At 35.7% G+C, this 17,777-nt stretch overlaps 2 protein-coding genes across 3 annotated transcripts; both read left to right on the top strand.

The window, feature by feature from the left end:
• The first annotated feature begins 3,746 nt into the window (after positions 1 to 3,746).
• On the top strand, positions 3,747 to 11,013 carry LOC149064738 (uncharacterized). Of its 2 annotated transcripts, none has more exons than XM_089255255.1 (3): positions 3,747 to 4,025; positions 6,638 to 7,301; positions 10,688 to 11,013. In XM_089255255.1, exons 2-3 carry the CDS (start codon positions 6,651 to 6,653, stop codon positions 10,913 to 10,915), a joined length of 879 nt encoding a protein of 292 aa, XP_089111381.1. In that variant the 5' UTR covers positions 3,747 to 4,025; positions 6,638 to 6,650; the 3' UTR covers positions 10,916 to 11,013. The 2 variants fall into 2 exon arrangements, with proteins under 2 accessions (XP_089111381.1, XP_089111382.1); XM_089255256.1 differs by having other exon boundaries at positions 4,000 to 4,112.
• A 1,960-nt stretch (positions 11,014 to 12,973) lies between these two features.
• LOC149064737 (uncharacterized) lies at positions 12,974 to 17,366 on the top strand. The gene is made up of 2 exons (XM_089255191.1): positions 12,974 to 14,026; positions 15,880 to 17,366. The coding sequence occupies exons 1-2, from the start codon at positions 13,340 to 13,342 to the stop codon at positions 16,105 to 16,107; spliced, it is 915 nt and encodes a 304-aa protein (XP_089111317.1). The 5' UTR covers positions 12,974 to 13,339; the 3' UTR covers positions 16,108 to 17,366.
• Positions 17,367 to 17,777: the final 411 nt, after the last annotated feature.

The raw sequence follows: 17,777 nt of genomic DNA, 5'->3' as shown, positions 1-17,777 counted from the left end.
AATGCACACTTGACCCGGGTGACCAAGCATCTAGTTGAGGCCCTGTTGCCAGCTCATGCTAAAATCACAGGAAAGTTGCCAATCGCGAGAAAATGTGGGGCCACTACAAATACAATGTACAGCAATATCATTTCCAAGAACGGGTACAATCACGCTTATAAATGAACTTAAAAATACATCAAGAAATAAAAAGCAAACAACATAAGTGATTAAAAATACTAATCACTATATTATACTGTGATTTAGGCTTGATATTGTGTGTATGTGTGTGACAGGCATATAAATAAAATTCTTTATGAATTTTAGAAAAAAGCATTGCAAAATTGTTCAACGCGAACAACATTTATATTGGTAATAAGTTTGTTCCATTATGTTCATGTAAAGAGGTTCTTACAAATTGCAGTGAATTAAAAAAATAAACATGACACATATGTGAGATGAATATTCTTATTTGTAGTCGTATTTATCGTAATGTAATTTCTGAGGTGGGGAAGATAATTTTATTTGTTGATTTGAAGAACAAAAAGTGCCAAGTTGTCTTCGTTGAAAATATGTGAAAAACCGGGGCACTTTTTAAAAAAAGCTGGGACAGCCGGAAAAACAGAAAAGAACTGGGACTGCCCGAGAAATACGTATGTATATGGTCACCCTAATTCTGAGCATTTTTCAAGTTGGCAGTGCCCGTATTTTCCCGTATTTCGAAGCCCGATTTCCCGCATTTCTCTCAAGAAAATATGATCAATCAAAGTATAAGCGAATGAATAATATTTTGGTGATGAAAAATCAATCAAATTGGGGGGAGGGGAAGGGCACGCGGGTTTCCTAAGCCCTCCCCTGCGTACACTTCTGATTCTGAAAATATTTCTTGTTGCGCCATCTATAGATAAAAATGACAATTTTTGTTAGAAAGAGATTTTTATTGATGCTGAGTAGGGTTTTGAACTTGTAAAGCATCAGAATGTAATAAAGTATTATAAATCCGGCTGATGACTTATTAGCCTGGTTTTTACCATGACGAAAAAAAAAAATTGTAAATCAAAATGTAATAAAGCTATAATCAATTAGATAAATTCAGTTTATTGAATTATATACTGTTCGTGGTTTTATTTAATCCTATTTTTCATGGGGTCACGTAAGAAAATGACCCATTCTGGTAAATACTAGCGTAAATTAGTATGGAAAACAAAATTTTGAACGGATAAAACTAAATAGTACTGTGGATATATTACATATATAAAAAAAAATTCATGGCAACAGAAGAGTGCAATTTAAAAACAGTTTTACATGCTTGCAGCAAAAAAAATAAATAAAAAAAGATAGGGCGCGATAGCCCAGGTCGATAAGGTACTCGCCTAAAGTACCAAAGGATGCTTAGAGGTGTCGCGAGTTCGATACCCGTTTCCTCCTTGTCAGAAAACTTTCCTGACACAGCGGTACATAAAATAAACTGCTACGTAATCGCAGAAAAAATTGCTACCGCAGGGAGTCCCCCACCGAGGGGTTAGCGCCAGTGCCGTCTTAACGCATGGGCCCATCCGGGTACGGCCAACACCTTCTAGGGCAAGCCTTTGCCTTAAAAGCATCTGTTTTAGAAGGTATTGGCACGGCACGGGGGCCTCACGAGTAGAGAGGCCTCATAAAAATGAGATCTCATTAAAATTTACTAGAATTTACCAGGTAGGGCCTCAGAAAAACCACTTGGCCCGGGGGCCCACGATGCTCTTAAGACGGCCCTAGTTAGCGAGCGCACCAACCTCCCGATGAGTATAAAAAAACAAGCCTGCCTCTTCGGAACCAGCAATAAATTGTAGGTCCCGGTCTAATTAGCCCACGTGAACAACTAGATGCAGCGTGAAAATAAATTCAACTGTTACGTCACTTAAGAATTATATGAGCAACCCAAAAAACCTTAAAACAAATTTTCTATACCATCAAGTATAGAAATGTATTACTTGACACATTTTATAAAGGATGATAAATTAGTATTGTGAGTGATTTCTGGTGGTAATGTATTGTAGAATTTTTGGATAAGATAAGTAAAATGTCTCTTCAAAAGTGTGTTTTATGAGGTAACGGAAGTGAATCCATATTCTTTAGTCTATTTGAAGATCGATATGTATTTAAAGGTAATGAGAATTGACCTTTGAATAGGAGGGGAATGACTTTATAAAAATGTAATCGACGTAATGTAAGTATTCAGTGATGTTGATGAAGTTCTGTTGATGGCGTAGTAAAATCATTTGTGATGATTCTCTGATTACTCTCTTTTGGAGGCTGATTATAGGGAAAAGGATTGAAATATAGTCAGAACCCCAAACAGTTAAGCCATGTATTGGGAGTGAGTGAAACAATGAGTAATAAAGAGTTTGTAAAAAAGACTGATTCAAGTAAGGTTTGAGATAGTGAAATTTATAAATTGTCTTTTTTTTGCAAATACTTGACATAACTCTTCCATTTAAGATCGTCGTTTTCGTAGATTCTTGAATTTTCATCAATCCTGGAATTCTGAGTTTCCATTAATTTTGGAATTCTCAATTGTCATTAATTTTACAGTATTCAATTTTCAACCATTCTGGAATTCCGAATTTTCATCAATTTCGGAATGGAATTCTGCATTTTTTTATCTATTTTGGAATTTTCATCAATAATTAATATTACAATTTTCATCAATAATTAATATTACAATTTTCATCAATAATTAATATTACAATTTTCATCAATAATTAATATTACAATTTTCATCAATAATTAATATTACAATTTTCATCAATAATTAATATTACAATTTTCATCAATAATTAATATTACAATTTTCATCAATAATTAATATTACAATTTTCATCAATAATTAATATTACAATTTTCATCAATAATTAATATTACAATTTTCATCAATTCAATTTCTGAATTTTTATTAATTCTGTAACAATGAATCTTTGGGGATGCCGAGTTCCCTTTCCCCACAATATATATATATATAACCAGATCTGAGGAGCCCCGAAATTATGAACACGTCTTTGGCCCTGCGTCTGGTAAGGGCGGCCCTGGTCACTAAATTACACGAGATTGTAGAACGCGGGCTTTGTGTAAAGTTTCAATTTGGCCCGCCGTGTCAGAAAGGTTGAATAGCTCTCTGTCTTATTTTACAGAACCTAAGTGGGTCCGAAACAAATTTTCAAATTTATTTTACAATTTGTGTGAATACATGTTATATGATATTATTGGCAACCAAGGAGACAAATGTCCCATACCGGTTGTTGCAATGAATAGGTTTAAAAAATACAGTACAGTGATATTAGTTCCAGATATATGATGGGAAAAAAATACAAAAAATATAGTAGTTACAGATAAAAATAGTATAATTAACAAAAAATAAATATATGTTAAAAATTTCAACATAAATAATAAAGGACATTCTCATGCAACGGCGGAGGTGCTATAAAAATTACATATGAATAATATCAACATGAGTTCTTCTCATATAGACTTAATATTGACCCGAAATACACAAACACCCGAAATACCGAAACAGGAAAGAAAAGCTCTCTTGATTTCTACCGCATACGCACTTGACTTCAAAGTCTTCTTTTCCTACCAACTCGATGATCATCAAGTTCATGGACATTCATGTGATCAGAACAGCCTTGATTTCATGTCCCAACACGAAAGACCTTGGAAGTAGGCAGCTGTTGCGTCATTTCTTCTCGTACACCGCTGTGATAACATTACACAAAAAGAGAGCCTTTTCTTCTTGACTCAACATTGTCCAGAGGAAGAGCAGGATAAACTCTGCAGCTCTGTGCAAAAGTACCGTATAACTTTTTTCTTTTGTGTGTGAAAGAATGCGATTGAGCTTGATCTCAGTCAAAGTATTCAATAGACATTCTTCGGAACTTTATTATTTGATCGCAAGAATTGAAGTGGCCATTGGCTAAAAACTCTTATCTGAGTTCAAATCTGGCTCAAAGCAGCTTTGGATAGGTTGCGCTCAGCTAGGAGGCATTCATCACAGGATTTCCTCTCCGGTAAGTCGCAAATGATTGTGCTCTCTTCGATTCACGGGAAAATACAGTAGAAATATAGTAAAAGTCCGTTGTGACGAACTTCTCGTTGTAAGTGAATTTCCCTTTTTTGCTGCTCTTGTCAGGTCATAAGTTTTAGAAAATTATTTCTTCAACTGCTTATACATATGTGCTTTGATATAAACCATCTGCTGTACTCTTTTTATAACAGATAAGTGTTTAAAAAAGTTTATTACATCATATATGTGTAATGTTGATTTCTGTTATTATTAAATTTTCTAGATAATCACTGAGAGACAGAGAGAGAGATACTCTTATTGTGCATAACATTTAAATATATCTAGCGATCAAAATACTGAATTGTAGAACTAAAATGTCATTTAATTTGGCAATGCTAGCTTGTACATGAAGCTTAAGAAACTCCTGTAACTTATCCTTAGTCAAACTTGGTTATTCTCACTTCTGCACTATGATATGGTATATTTACTAGCATTTATAATGCAATGGTTTTCCAATTGAAGCTGTATCTAATTTTAAATGTGCAAAACAAATGCTCTGGGTATCAAGTCCTGTCGGCTCTGCTTTGGTTGAAAATACTCTTTAAAACTCTGTGAATTTATACACCCTGAGCTCTAAGAAATTTTTAGATGAAAATAAATGAGTTTAATTAGTTATTAACAGATTCTGTGTGCGAATTTTTACATGGAATAAAATTTTGGGCAGATCAGAAAATTTAAAATATCAGATTCAGATAATAGATTCTGAGTAATTATAATTCCGAATATAAAACCCTTTAATCTACATAAAAGAGTTTTTTCATTTAGCATATCTGTTAGGTTAAAAAAAACTGTTTGACAACATTGACAATAAGCTTTTTACTGTTTTAATAATGATTTATAGTTTCTGAAGTCTAAAACCTAACTCTGATGCCCCTATCGTACATATTTTGAATAAGCAGCTCTATTCCATTTAGCAAATTGGACACAGGTAATCAGTGACTTAGATAAAATGAACCACAAAATTATATTTTATATGTTCTAGACTGTTATGTTGAAAAATTCAAAATTGCAAATTATAATTAATATTTTGTTTTAATTATTGTAATAAATTAATGTTTAAAAATAAAACATTGTAATATACAAAAAAAAAAGTTTTTCATCATGTTTATATAACTACTGTGTTCAAAACATTTCAAAAAGCATTCATTTAGGTTTTTGACAGTTTAAACCAGTTTTTGACGTTTGTCATGTACCCTTGTCAAAAACCCAACCCTGATTAAAACGGCGTTTTAAATATAACATCTTTTTAGTTATAATAGTTGTATTAACGAATGAACAGAACTCTAGTCATAAAATTGGATTTTTGGCGGTTTCATCGCAGTTAGCTATCTAAGACAGCGGTTCTGAACCGGTGCTCTGCGGAGCCCTTGGGGCTCCGTGTGCACTTTTCAGAGGCTCCGTGGCCACTCGAGGATAATAAAATAAATCAATAAATTTGATAAACAAACAAAAAAAGAGACCTAAAGGGTACCGCCATATAAATAATATACTAAAAAGGGCTCCTCGAGTTCTATGGCTCCGCCATAGAAATTATGCACTGAAAAGGCTCCGCGAGTCAGAAAAGGTTGAGAACCGCTGCTCTAAGATACTTTTTGCATAGATTTTGTTATCAAAGCGATTCAGTTGAGCAACTAAAAGTCTCAGTTATTGTATCACCACTCCCATAATTCCCATGGCTGTGTGAACTCTTATATATTTCTGAAACTCAAATATTATATTTGAACTCAATGCTTTCCCCGCTAATTCGAGAAGTTTTTTTGCACGATTTCTCCAATCATTCGGAAACTTCTTCAACTGCAAGTTCACGACCCGTTGTCACAAATAATCAATTTACAATGTGTATGGTGAGGAAAGCCGAAAATAGAAAAAAAAAATTGTTGAAAGAATTAGACTTTTCAAAGTTCTATGTCCATTTGTTCGGAGTACTTGATAATTTTTACGAGGAGCATGTGCCATGATAAGAGTGATAATGTTCAGATTCTTAAAGAAAGACAAGGGAAAAATGATATTTTAAAAAAAAGTCTTTTGACGTTACAGCGGATGCTTCCTAATTTTAAACTCGCTATAACCGAAGGCATATTGTATCTTTAACATTAGCTATTCGACAATTCACTCGCCATAGCGAGATTCTCGTTACAAGCCGTACTTATTTTAAGCCAACGGATTTTTGCTGTATACCAGGGCTGGACAAATCGCAAAAAAAATCTAGGCACCAGAATAATATTTTAGGCGCAAAAAACATTTTACCCGAAGAAAAAGGTCCAAAAATTAAAGCTTCTTTTGACTTTTTCAATGCATGGTAACCCTTTTATGTTGGCAAGTATGCTGCTATAAATTCCAAACATTTTGGGCTGCTCTCAGCCTGCAATTTAGTAACTACACAAAGAAAATTTTAGGTTCCAATACCATTATTTTAACCGTTATGGTGATCTGGCGCCTGGGATTTGTCCGACCCAGCCGTGTACTCTTTTCTACTTTTTTTTTTCAGCACATTGATTATTCTCGTTACAAGCTGTACTTGTTATAACGAACTTACACTCTTTTCTACTTTTTCAGCACAGTGTACAACATGGGTTCCCTGGCTCATCAAACCGATGATGCATACGAATTATTTCATTATTTATTCACTAAAGTAGCTGAAAAATTCCGGAGGCATTGGGACATTCCCGACCGTGCTGTCAAGAAAGCAATTGACAATCTGAAGAACCCCTTCAGAGAATGTAACAATAATTCTGAATTCTCGGAAATAAATTTCGACGATGTGGCAAATTGTTACGCCTATATGAAAAGATTTGCGACGTGTCACACACTTTTGACGAAACTCGCCGTCGACGAAATACTTTCGAGACATCTTGGCGAATTCTTCAGAATACGGTACAGCGATCGATTATCCGTCGTCAGCCTCGGAAGCGGACCCGGGAACGACGCTATAGGGTTTTGCAGAGCTCTCGCCGAACATCGATCTGGTGGACGAGTCGACGTGTGTAACGTCGATCTATGGGAGCGTTGGAGCACCCTGCAAGAGGAAATGGTTGAAGTCATCGAGAGAAATCCGCGGGAATTCTTCGGTGAATTGAGAGTTTGCTTCGATTTCTTACAAGCCGATCTTCTATCCAATAAAATTCGAAACCATATACGACGCATACGGGTCGCAGACGTGATTCTTATCGTGAAGTTCGTGTCCATTCTACCTGAGAACGACAGAGACAAGTTTCTGAAGGTAAGTGCCATTTATATTTAAGTGTCTCCTACTTTTTAACATGGTGGGAAAACAATGCTCTAGTACAGGGCTTGAGAAATTGCGAAAAAAATTTAGGCACCAAAAATTTTTTCACCCGAAGAAAAAGGTCTAAAAATAATGCTGCTCTTGACTTTTTCAGGGCATAGTGACCCTCTTCCATGTTAGCAGATATGCTGTTTTTTCATTCCAAACATTTTGTGCAGCAATTTGTAGTCGACATTTTGTTTCAGCCTGCAATTTAGTAACTGCAGAAAGAAAAGACTCCAATACCAATTTTTTAGTCACCATAGCGATTGGGATTTTTTCAGCCCTGGGGTATTTCATCTTGTTATTCTTAATAACTGGAGCCCGGATTATATGTATCAAAAAAGTGGAAAAACATGCTCTAAAAATATGCACTAAAAAATGCAAAAATATGCACTAAAAATGGGCCTCCAAAAAATGGCTCGGGGATCCATGATGTTCTTAAGTCAGCCACCTCGTTGGGCAATTTGCCTGTTGTGGCGTTGTATTCGTATTTGTATTAATGCTAAAAAATGCCAAAATATGCAAATGCATATAATCCGGGTTCTATTAATAATCAATCGTCCATACGTAAGAAGCGCATTAAGAATCGAACTCCGAATGCAACCACGATGCGGTTGTTAAAGGCAATTCTTAAGATCACGTGACGATGGACAAGCCGAAAAATTTCCCTTTTGGGGAATTTTGCCACTGACCAGTCGCCCGTGATTATGCATAATCGTCAACTATGGTTAGTGCGATAAATGAGTCATCGTTGTGTTTACATTATGTATGTAAGTAAAGCTAGCGTTACAAGACTAACAATAATTTTTATAATATGCTTCATGTTTAAAAAGAAATACAATAAACATGTTGGGAGAAGCTATCCATACTTAGAATAAGACAACCATAAGTTCTCTTTATGAGTATTGTATAGTATTTTATCATGTGTATATATTGATTATACTTTTTGTTAATTGCATTTTTAATTGGGTTGCTATATATTTTTTGGAAATATATGGCATCCATATTTTTATGGGCATCTTTTTCTCAGCCACCTCGTTGGGCATTTTTCCTGTTGTGGCGTTGTATTTGTATTTACAGGGTGATCAGCGAATAAGCCCTTATTTCAAAATTAAATATCTCTACAACAAAGATCAATAGAATTATGCGGTAAACGGTACGTTTATTAGCAAAACTGTAAGAATGTTGTACAGAAATTTCGAAAATTTAGTTTTTTTTTTAATTTTTTAAAATTTAAAAAAGAAACCAAAAAAAAAACTGGAGATTTTGGGGTTCCGAAAATCCTCATTTGTGTGAAGAGAAACCACTGCATTCGCCTAAAGTTACTGCATGGGCTGTGGTATGCGCCAGAGGCATTATCGGCCCCTTCTTCGTGCGAGAAACGATTACTACTGAACGTTAAGTTACAATTTTGGAACAATTTGTCAGCACACATGACGCATACCGCAGCCTATGCAGTAAATTTAGGCGAATGCAGTGGTTTCTCTTCACACAAATGAGGATTTTCGGAACCCCAAAATCTCCAGTTTTTTTTAATTTTAAAAAATTAAAAAAAAAACTAAATCTTCGAAATTTCTGTACAACATTCTTACAGTTTTGCTAATAAACGTACCGTTTACCGCATAATTCTATTGATCTTTGTTGTAGAGATATTTAATTTTGAAATAAGGGCTTATTCGCTGATTACCCTGTACTTAAATTAGTTTTCATCGCAAAATGTTGGCCTTTTTCACATACTTTGAAGTGGGTGGAAAAAAAAAAACGCAGCAACAGGTTAATAATGATTTTTATATTCACGTGCAATTATATTTTGACCGATTAGAGTTTCTTTTCACATATTTTGTGTGAAAAATTCAATTTTCTCTCATTTTTTAATGTTAGAAAAATTGTCAAATCTACACGTTCCCATAACATAAAAAATCCGAAGTATTTACGCGATCATGGTATTTATCGATTGGGAATTTGAGAATTATGCATAATCAATGGTAAATGTAGCGAAATTTATCAAACTTTTTCGAGATGATCCAATACTTTATCACTATTACCAACATATATGTATGCTGTGTATAGAATCAAACACTGTTTTCCACTTTCCCACACAACCTTCAGATATCTTTTCGATAACTTGGAAATTTGGACGAATTCTGTATTCGGCAATTAGAAATGCATCTGTAAAATACTTTATCAATTTTTTAAAACATGATCGTAAATAGGAATCATAAAAACACGTATCCTATCCCAGGGTTTCGCAAACTTTTCCCACTCGCGGCACCCCTTACCCTTACAAAGGATTTTTTGGGAAATTTTTGTCGGGGCGCCGCAGAGCCACCGCTCTACAGTGACAAAGGCGCTTAGTTTAAAAACCCCTGACCTATCCAATAGTGATTTTTTTCACAAATTTTCAAAAAAAAAAAAAATTGAAATTTAATTGACTCAATCTTATTTAAAATTTAATTTTAGGTTTAAAACTGGAGCAATATCAATTTTCTTTTTAATTATTTAGGTTCTAGGTTCGACGGTAAAAGCGGCAAGGGGGATTATGGAATCACGCTGTAAAATACTGCCGATAATTAGGTTAGGAGCGATAAATAAAAAGATAATTTTTATTATCGTTATCAAATTCCTGGACAAAACACATTTGTTCCAAAAAGAAAACCACATTATTTTATTCCGTTTCGATTATTTATTCGATTATTATTATTTAGTAGATTTATATCGGTCTTATCGATGTGTACCACGAGATTCCAATTGCGCCTCGCTTTTCCCGGCATGACGGGAATGGACCAGACTAACATTTAAAGAACTGTGGTGTCCCTCGATTTTTACGGCCTGCCAGCTAATGTGAGGGAATACGGTAAAAGATGAACAGCCGAATGTCTTTGAGATCCATAAAAAAGCTAAATAGCATCTTTGAGATCCATATAAAAGCATCATAACGTCTTGGAGGTTCATATAAAAGCCGAATAGCGTTTCTGAGGTCCGAAAGCTTGGTCTCTTCTTCAAGGGTAAAGTCCAATAATGTAAAAAAATACTGATAAAATTAATAAATTTACTCTCTTTTAATTGGTTGAAGGAACGAATAAGAATCTTATACCCACGGTATGATAATAGTAACACGAGAAAAATTGATTTGTCCCTTAAAATACGGGATGATTCAAGGAACATAAACTATAAGTCGCCGCTATGGACACATTGCCATACACCCACGCTTTTTTTCATCATGAAAATAATTCAGTTAGGTGATAATTAGTGTGATGATTGTGGTACAATTATCAATGAATGAAAGCATTGTATTTCGTAAAAAAAAATATTCACATTTCTTTATTTTATTTTTAAAGATGGTGCTGTCCAACATGAAAGCTGGCTCAGTGATAATCTACGTCGACACCCAAGCGTACCGTTTACGCTGTATGGCGGTTGATCAGGGTTTCCAACTCATAGTACCGCCTTACGAAACAAGATTGTACCAACCGGATTGTGATTGCGGAGATTGTATTGCGAAATCGTCTTTCGAAATTTGTGTCATGCGTAAATATGATTTAAATTTAGCTGTAAATGTCTCGTGATTGATGTTGATCTTGCGTGTTCTTATATATGATAAATTTTCTGACCTTTATATGCATTGCTTCGATGTAAAATTGTTATAATTAAAAGATAAGTAACACTTTTTCGTCTTATGGTGATTCTTGTGTTAGCCAACATTATTTATATCAAATCAAAGCCAGATCAATAATCCAGGATTTTTTCTTTGGAATACACAGTGAAACCTCGATTTAACGATTGCCCCGGGGACGTAAATTTTAATTCTTTACCGAAAACTCAATGATTAAAATTATTGACTACAGTAACTGATCGAAAAAGCTATGAACTAAATCCGAAGAATCCCGGTTATGAGTATCATGACCATATGTCCCGTTTGGTCGAACGGGATGAATGGAAATGGGGCAAGATTTTTCTTTCGCACATAAGGATAACAGCAGGCTTTAAAAGGTTAAATCACAGAGATTTCCTTCCATTTTTTTCATATCGTTTTGAGAAAAACAAGATATTTTTCTATAAACAAAGCGAAAATCCTTTTTTTAAAATCGAAAATTGTGAGGAGTTAGAATGGAATTGTCTAATGTGTATCACAAATTACGAGGCTTTTGTTTATGTATGGGGTATATTCCATAAATTCCCTTGTGAAAGTCTTCCGGCCGAAGAACTTTGAATGTGGTCAGTTGAAAGAAACTGACCAAAAACCTGAAGAAAGGGACTTTTCTTTATCTCGCGCATGCGTCGTTCACTTTTGAAAAGAAATTGCAAAAGAAGGCCGTAGTAAGTGCATAGTGCCTCCCCCTCCCCTCCGACAAAGAGATTTCTCTAAGGCCCCTACCCGTCCAGAAATGATTGCTTACAAGTTTACATGCTTAGTCTCGTAATTCTCATTATCGTGAGGCCCCCGGGCCCTGACCGGGTGGCATAATTCTCAAGTGCATCGCCATTCCGCAATTACACGATTTTTTTTTGTAATTTAAGGATTGAAAAATTCAGAAGGAAATTTATGAAGGGAAAAAAATACCCAGAATTTTATAGTTTCGAAGCTCAGACACCTTATTTAATGCAGAAAATGTGTTTGATATACGTATATGCATCTATATATTTTTTTTATAAATGCGGGGCCCCAAGAAACGCGAGCCTGGCGTGACCTCGCCTGTCGCACACCCCCTAAAGGTGGCTTTGCCTATACACCCAACAATGACCCTTTATTTCTCACCCATTCTCCATATTTCAGCGAATACTAACGATTTTGCCAATACAGTAAATCTCGATAAGTCGAATATATGCAGCGGCCAGCAAAAAACTTCGAGTTATCGGAAATTCCGATTTCACAGTGGGAAAAAAGAAAAATTTATTAAAACAACAGCGCTATATATATAGGAATATCGTATTAGCAAAGCGTGTCAAACTACTACGTACTTTAGATGAAGAAAATCCAAATGATAAGTTATTATATAATTTAATCATGTTTAATTACTGGATAAGAAAATATGGAAATAAACTTGACGTACATATATATTGTATTATGGCAAAGGGCGTATGATATTTATTCGTTTGAATGAAACGTATTATAAATAAAGTGTATTATATGTAACGTATTATATGTAAAGTTATTTTCTGTCAAAAAATGCAGTGAGCCCTTTTTTTCGTGAGAAAACCCATTCATTTTGTACAAGCAGACAAATGAATCTGCTAAATTATTCCATTACTAAATTCTATTACTATATATATCAATAATATATTGCTGTCCTGCCTCTAGAAGCATACAGCGCGGTCTATTACTATATACGTATATATACCTATATAGCATATATATATACCTATATATGCTATTTTTCATATTCATTCTCAAAAACTTCGAGTTAAGGGAATAGTAAAATACGGAAAATCTTGGGCGAAGGGAAAGCTTCGACTTTCACATATATTCGAGTTACAGGAGTTTGACTTATCGCGAACTGACTGCAGTTGGCGATATTTTTGGCGAGAATTGGAAATTTCTCGTATTTTCGGACTCGCTATTGCGTCAAGGTTTCTAGAATATATACACGTACACTATTGCGTATTTCTATCACTATTCCTCTTCGGAGCGTTTTGCCCTCGCTCTGTCTGAAGGAGGCGTAGTTTAATTGATTGAAAGAACTCATTTATGGTCTCTTGTTTATGTTTAATGCTACATCCAGAAGAATAAGTGACTTTGAAATATGATCTTAATACTGAGTCGATGGCGTTCTGTTCTCTACTGTGTGTTTCCAATTCATTTTTAACCTTTTCTATCAAGAGGAAGTTTTAAACGGCACGCGAGGAAATGAACGCCATGGTAACAACACAGCTGACACACTCTTATCGGTTCACTTTCGTGCTTATCTTTTCATTAATCACACCAATATTCGTATTGATATTGCATCTATTATATAAAGACTGAAATAAAATAATCATGTATAGTTCTTTCGATGATGGATCACGAAAATCCGATAGTACCGACTTACGAACAGTACCGTCTCTTCCATAACTTGTGGTGCAAAGTTGCTCTCGAGTTACAGAAATACGAGAAATTGTCGTCGGAAGACGTCCGGGGGGCCATCGAAAAACTCAAGGACCCCTTCAGAAAAGAAAGAGTCAGTTCCGACTTCTCGAAAATCGATTTTGAAAACCCGACGAACTGTTGCGCTTATCTAGTGAGGCTCGCGACGTGTCACACGTCACTGACAAGATTCGCCACCGAAGAGTTCCTGGTGGGTAATGGGATCGATCCCCAACTATTCATCGACGAATTGACGAGGGGCAGTGGCCAATTGTCGATTGTGAGCCTAGGTGGCGGACCTGGAACCGACGCGATCGGATTCTGTAACGCGCTGGCGTTCCTATGCCCGGTGAAGCGAGCCAACGTATGCGTCATGGAGCTCTGGAAGTACTGGCGAACTGCCTTGAGGGAGACAATCAACGTTATCGGGAGCAAGATTGCCGGGGAGCATTCGGACTTTTTCGGTGAGATGGAAGTCTTGTTTGAATTTCAACAGGTCGATCTAACGGCTGAAGTATCCGACGCTCATTTGAAGAGGATAAGAGAAGCCGATGTTATTCTGATGGTGAAGTTTGTGTCAATTTTAGATGGCGCATGCAAAGAAGATTTGTTGAGGGTAAGTACTGCACTTCTTAACCGAACATGTACCTCATACTTTCCTCTGTGGAATTTTTAATGTATGTTACAATACACAAGTTTTATAAAATTTCTTTTATTAATTTGAAAAATTCAACCAATAAGCTACTCGGTTACATTCGAGCAAATACAACCGGTAAGATTATTGGTCGCATTTGTCAAGAGTTTTATCAAATTTTTTATGGTATAAATATAAATAGGTCAAAATTTTTACATGAACCGGGCATGTCGGGCAATTTGTGCAGTCCTCTTTCCTACATTCTAAACATAACGAATAAGCACTAGAAATACATTTACAATGGCCATGAGGGTTTAAAACATTTTTTCAGTGGTTCTGGCTCATGAACGCAGAAGAAGAAAATCGTATTAACCGATATTTCATTGTATCCGACCCCTTTATAAAGTGGGCAGAATATGGCAAAATAATAAACTATCTTGTAAATTATATATAAACTAATTTCTCAAGTAAAAATGACGATAGAAATTGAAATAATACGGCCAAAAATTTATACGAGTAAAATTACAAAATGGTATTGAAAGTCAAAGATAGATGTCGCTAAAAAACGAAACTTATTTCGCCACGTACAAACCACTCAATAACGGACACCCATGAGACCAAAGGTTTTGTCTCTTAAATAAAGTTGGCCCTTATTCAGAGGTAAATAAGTTTCTATTCAAAAGAAACACGGATCAGGACATCCGTCCCTTAAATAGAGGTGTCTGTTAAAAGAAGGTTTGAATGTAATTCAAAATGTTTTCAAAGTGTTTCAGTTTTTTAACTTCACAGAATTCCCCCCCCACTCTCCCGACTTTGATCGTATTTGCATATTTCCCTGACTTTTGCGAAATATTTTACATTTTCCTAGACCGTTTTTCATTTCCCTTTGTCTCAGTCACTAATTCTTTTCATGATTTTAAAATGGGCCGTAGACCCGTGGGTGTTCAGACACCCCCCAATCGGGTACCACTGATTTAGATCATTGGGTTTTGCCAGTTTCCAATCATCAAATCGGTAATTTTTTTTTTTGAACTGAATTGTTGAAAAATGGATCCAACCCGAAAGTAAATTAAATTTTGGCACACAAAGGGAGCGGTTTCCAAAGGAAGTGGTGTTTGTTTCTTATTACAAGTTGTCGTAAAACCTGGGATTATCTTTAGGACTGGCTCCGACAATTCCTTACACGTTGCTCAGCGGACAGGAGGCCAGCATCGCTGTTCGAGCCGGAAATTCAATTTGGGGGAAAAAAAACGGTACCCATAGGGCGTCTGAATTCGGCAACGTCAAAATTTTTCAAATCTTGTTTTTAAGTAGAAAGATATTCGAATCGAATAACTTCCAGCTTCCAACTCGTCAAATGACCCGCCTTCCTTCCCTCTTCCAATCCGTTGGTCGAAGAATGCCAACAGTCGACACGAAGAGTGTTCTGGAAAAACCAATTATATTCTTGGCAAATATTCGCCAAGGAATATTGGGCATTTTGCATCCAGAAAGGCAAATATTTGCGGATGACTATTGGGCCAGTCTTGACACAAGAGAGCTCTGGATAATGAAAATTGAACAAATTGGTCAAGATAAGTATAACGTCTGACTGCTTTGTGGATTTAACTCATCCATATTTAGTCATACTAAAATTATGATTTTTTACCCTCCAACCTTGAATTATCCAAATTAGAAAATAAAATTCAAAATAAACCAAGTTCCACTGTATAACTTTCCTGAATGTCGGTAAATAGTAAAAAATAATAAAAAAATAAATAAAAATACCAATAAAAAAAGTTGCATCTAAATTTTGCTAAAATCTATTCTAACATATTCTCTGATTTTTCTTCAAGATGGTGTTGTCTACTATGAAAAGTGGATCGATAATACTATACATTGATACACAAGCGATCATTTTGAACGATTTGGCAAGTAAACACTACGGCTTTGAAATAATGTTACGACCAGGACTGAGAAGAACCTACAAGATGAACTGTTCTTGCGGAAACTGCATAGAAAAATCATCTTTTCAGACTTGTGTTGTACGTAAATCGACATTCTCATCGAGACAAGACAGCTAAATTTGAAAGTATATAATAAAATGTCGGTATCATTCACTTCAAAGATATATATATATATATTTATATTTTTATATTTATCATCTACCTATTTTGTAAATATTTGGACAGGTTCTAGAGCCGCTACGGTGGTCGAATGTTTATAGTAACGGACTCGCATCTGGAGGAACAGGGTTCAAACCCCACAGTGGTGGTCGGCTGAAGCTGGTTTTCTGTGATTCCCAACTTTAAGGTGCTAATGCGAGCTGATCTCCCCGTTAAAAAGTCTCACAGCAGAGAGCAACACGCACAGACTACAATTATTCAATCATTACACTTCACTCATAGTTAGAAAAACTGATGGCAGTACCACACATAACAAGCATTACACAGAAACAAACTTCACGTTAGATTCAGAACATGAGCACACATGTACAGTAAAGTAGTAGTAGGGGCTTCTAGAGTGAACCAGCACCTCCTAGAGATAGAGGCCTCCACACACTGCTCGTGACCTCAGGAAGTAGTCCATCCTCACTCAGAATATTCAGGGAAAAAAATTCCCTGCTCGTGCCAGTATCATCGTTGTGCGGAAAAGAAACAATCGGGCTCAGAATTGGTGATTTCTATGCCCCGCATCCAATCACCATGCAGTATTTGTGAGCCAGCCAGGAAGATTCTACGCCAAAATAAGAAGAAACGGAATAGGATGCTGTGGTTCATAATGTGGCAAACGTGCTAGGTAGTCTTAATGATGTTACAGATGAACTTGCAACCTGTGCTGAGTGAACTCGAAAATTTCATACTATGAAATATGGTACAAAATGCATACTGTCAACTTCATATATATAAAATTGATTTTCTGATCTGTGTTTGTGTGTGTTCTCTATACAAATCTACAAGTTTGGGACAATCGTAGCCAAATTTTGCATATGTAAGAAACTGAGCTAGACTTGAATGATAGGCTACTTCAAAACCTCATCAGAGCAGGACAAATTGTAAGATAACAGATGAGATGGCATGGGAGCCCCTCCAATTGCTTTTAAAATATACCTCCATTCTAATGTGTGTACATTCATCAGTCTCAACGAAACCCCAAAACTTTTCTCTAACTCCCAACCCCATCTTGTCTGTAATCACCACAGAATTTGTTAATCGCGACAGTACCCAATTGTCCGAGGAAAATATGTTTTAAAAACTTTGTATGTTTTTTTCTTTTTTGACACAAAATAAAGTGTTCCAGACTCTGCTACGAAGCTGGAGATCTGGGCAACGGGATAACTCCAGTGGCAAAGTTCTGGAGTTCATTCATTCATTCAGTGTAACTTTTGTAAGTGTGCTGACAACTTTGAATGAAAACCACTGGCATAAACTCAAATAATAACTAATTAATCAATTAAATTGAGAAAAAAAAATGTGTGCATGTTCTAAAAATCTCAAATTATGTTCTGAATGCTCCAGTTTTCGAAGCATTAATTAAAAAAACCTGAAAACTGGTTTTGCCGATGTTGCAGTCATTGAGTAACCCTGCCTAAAAATGAACAATATGTCAATTCCACCCCCCTACCCTATTCTAAGCTGATGTTTGTCTTCTCTCAAGCTTTCTCATTCTGTCTGCACATGTATACAATTTTACCATTATGCAACAGCTAGTCAGTAAAATTTGACGCGATTTCAAAAAGCCTTTTCCGACTTGT

This window comes from Pholcus phalangioides, unplaced genomic scaffold (genome assembly GCF_987345545.1).
Source record: "Pholcus phalangioides strain wild (caught in Gottingen) unplaced genomic scaffold, Ppha-v1.0 ptg000042l_1, whole genome shotgun sequence".
Lineage (NCBI taxonomy): Eukaryota > Metazoa > Arthropoda > Arachnida > Araneae > Pholcidae > Pholcus > Pholcus phalangioides.
This window is presented reverse-complemented; position numbering and strand designations above follow the sequence as displayed.

Coding starts and splice junctions, on each gene's coding strand:
- LOC149064738 (XM_089255255.1), top strand. CDS start 6,651: ATGGGTTCCCTGGCTCATCAAACCGATGATGCATACGAATTATTTCAT. Junction 7,302..10,687: donor ACAGAGACAAGTTTCTGAAG/GTAAGTGCCATT, acceptor TTATTTTTAAAG/ATGGTGCTGTCCAACATGAA.
- LOC149064737 (XM_089255191.1), top strand. CDS start 13,340: ATGATGGATCACGAAAATCCGATAGTACCGACTTACGAACAGTACCGT. Junction 14,027..15,879: donor GCAAAGAAGATTTGTTGAGG/GTAAGTACTGCA, acceptor TTTTTCTTCAAG/ATGGTGTTGTCTACTATGAA.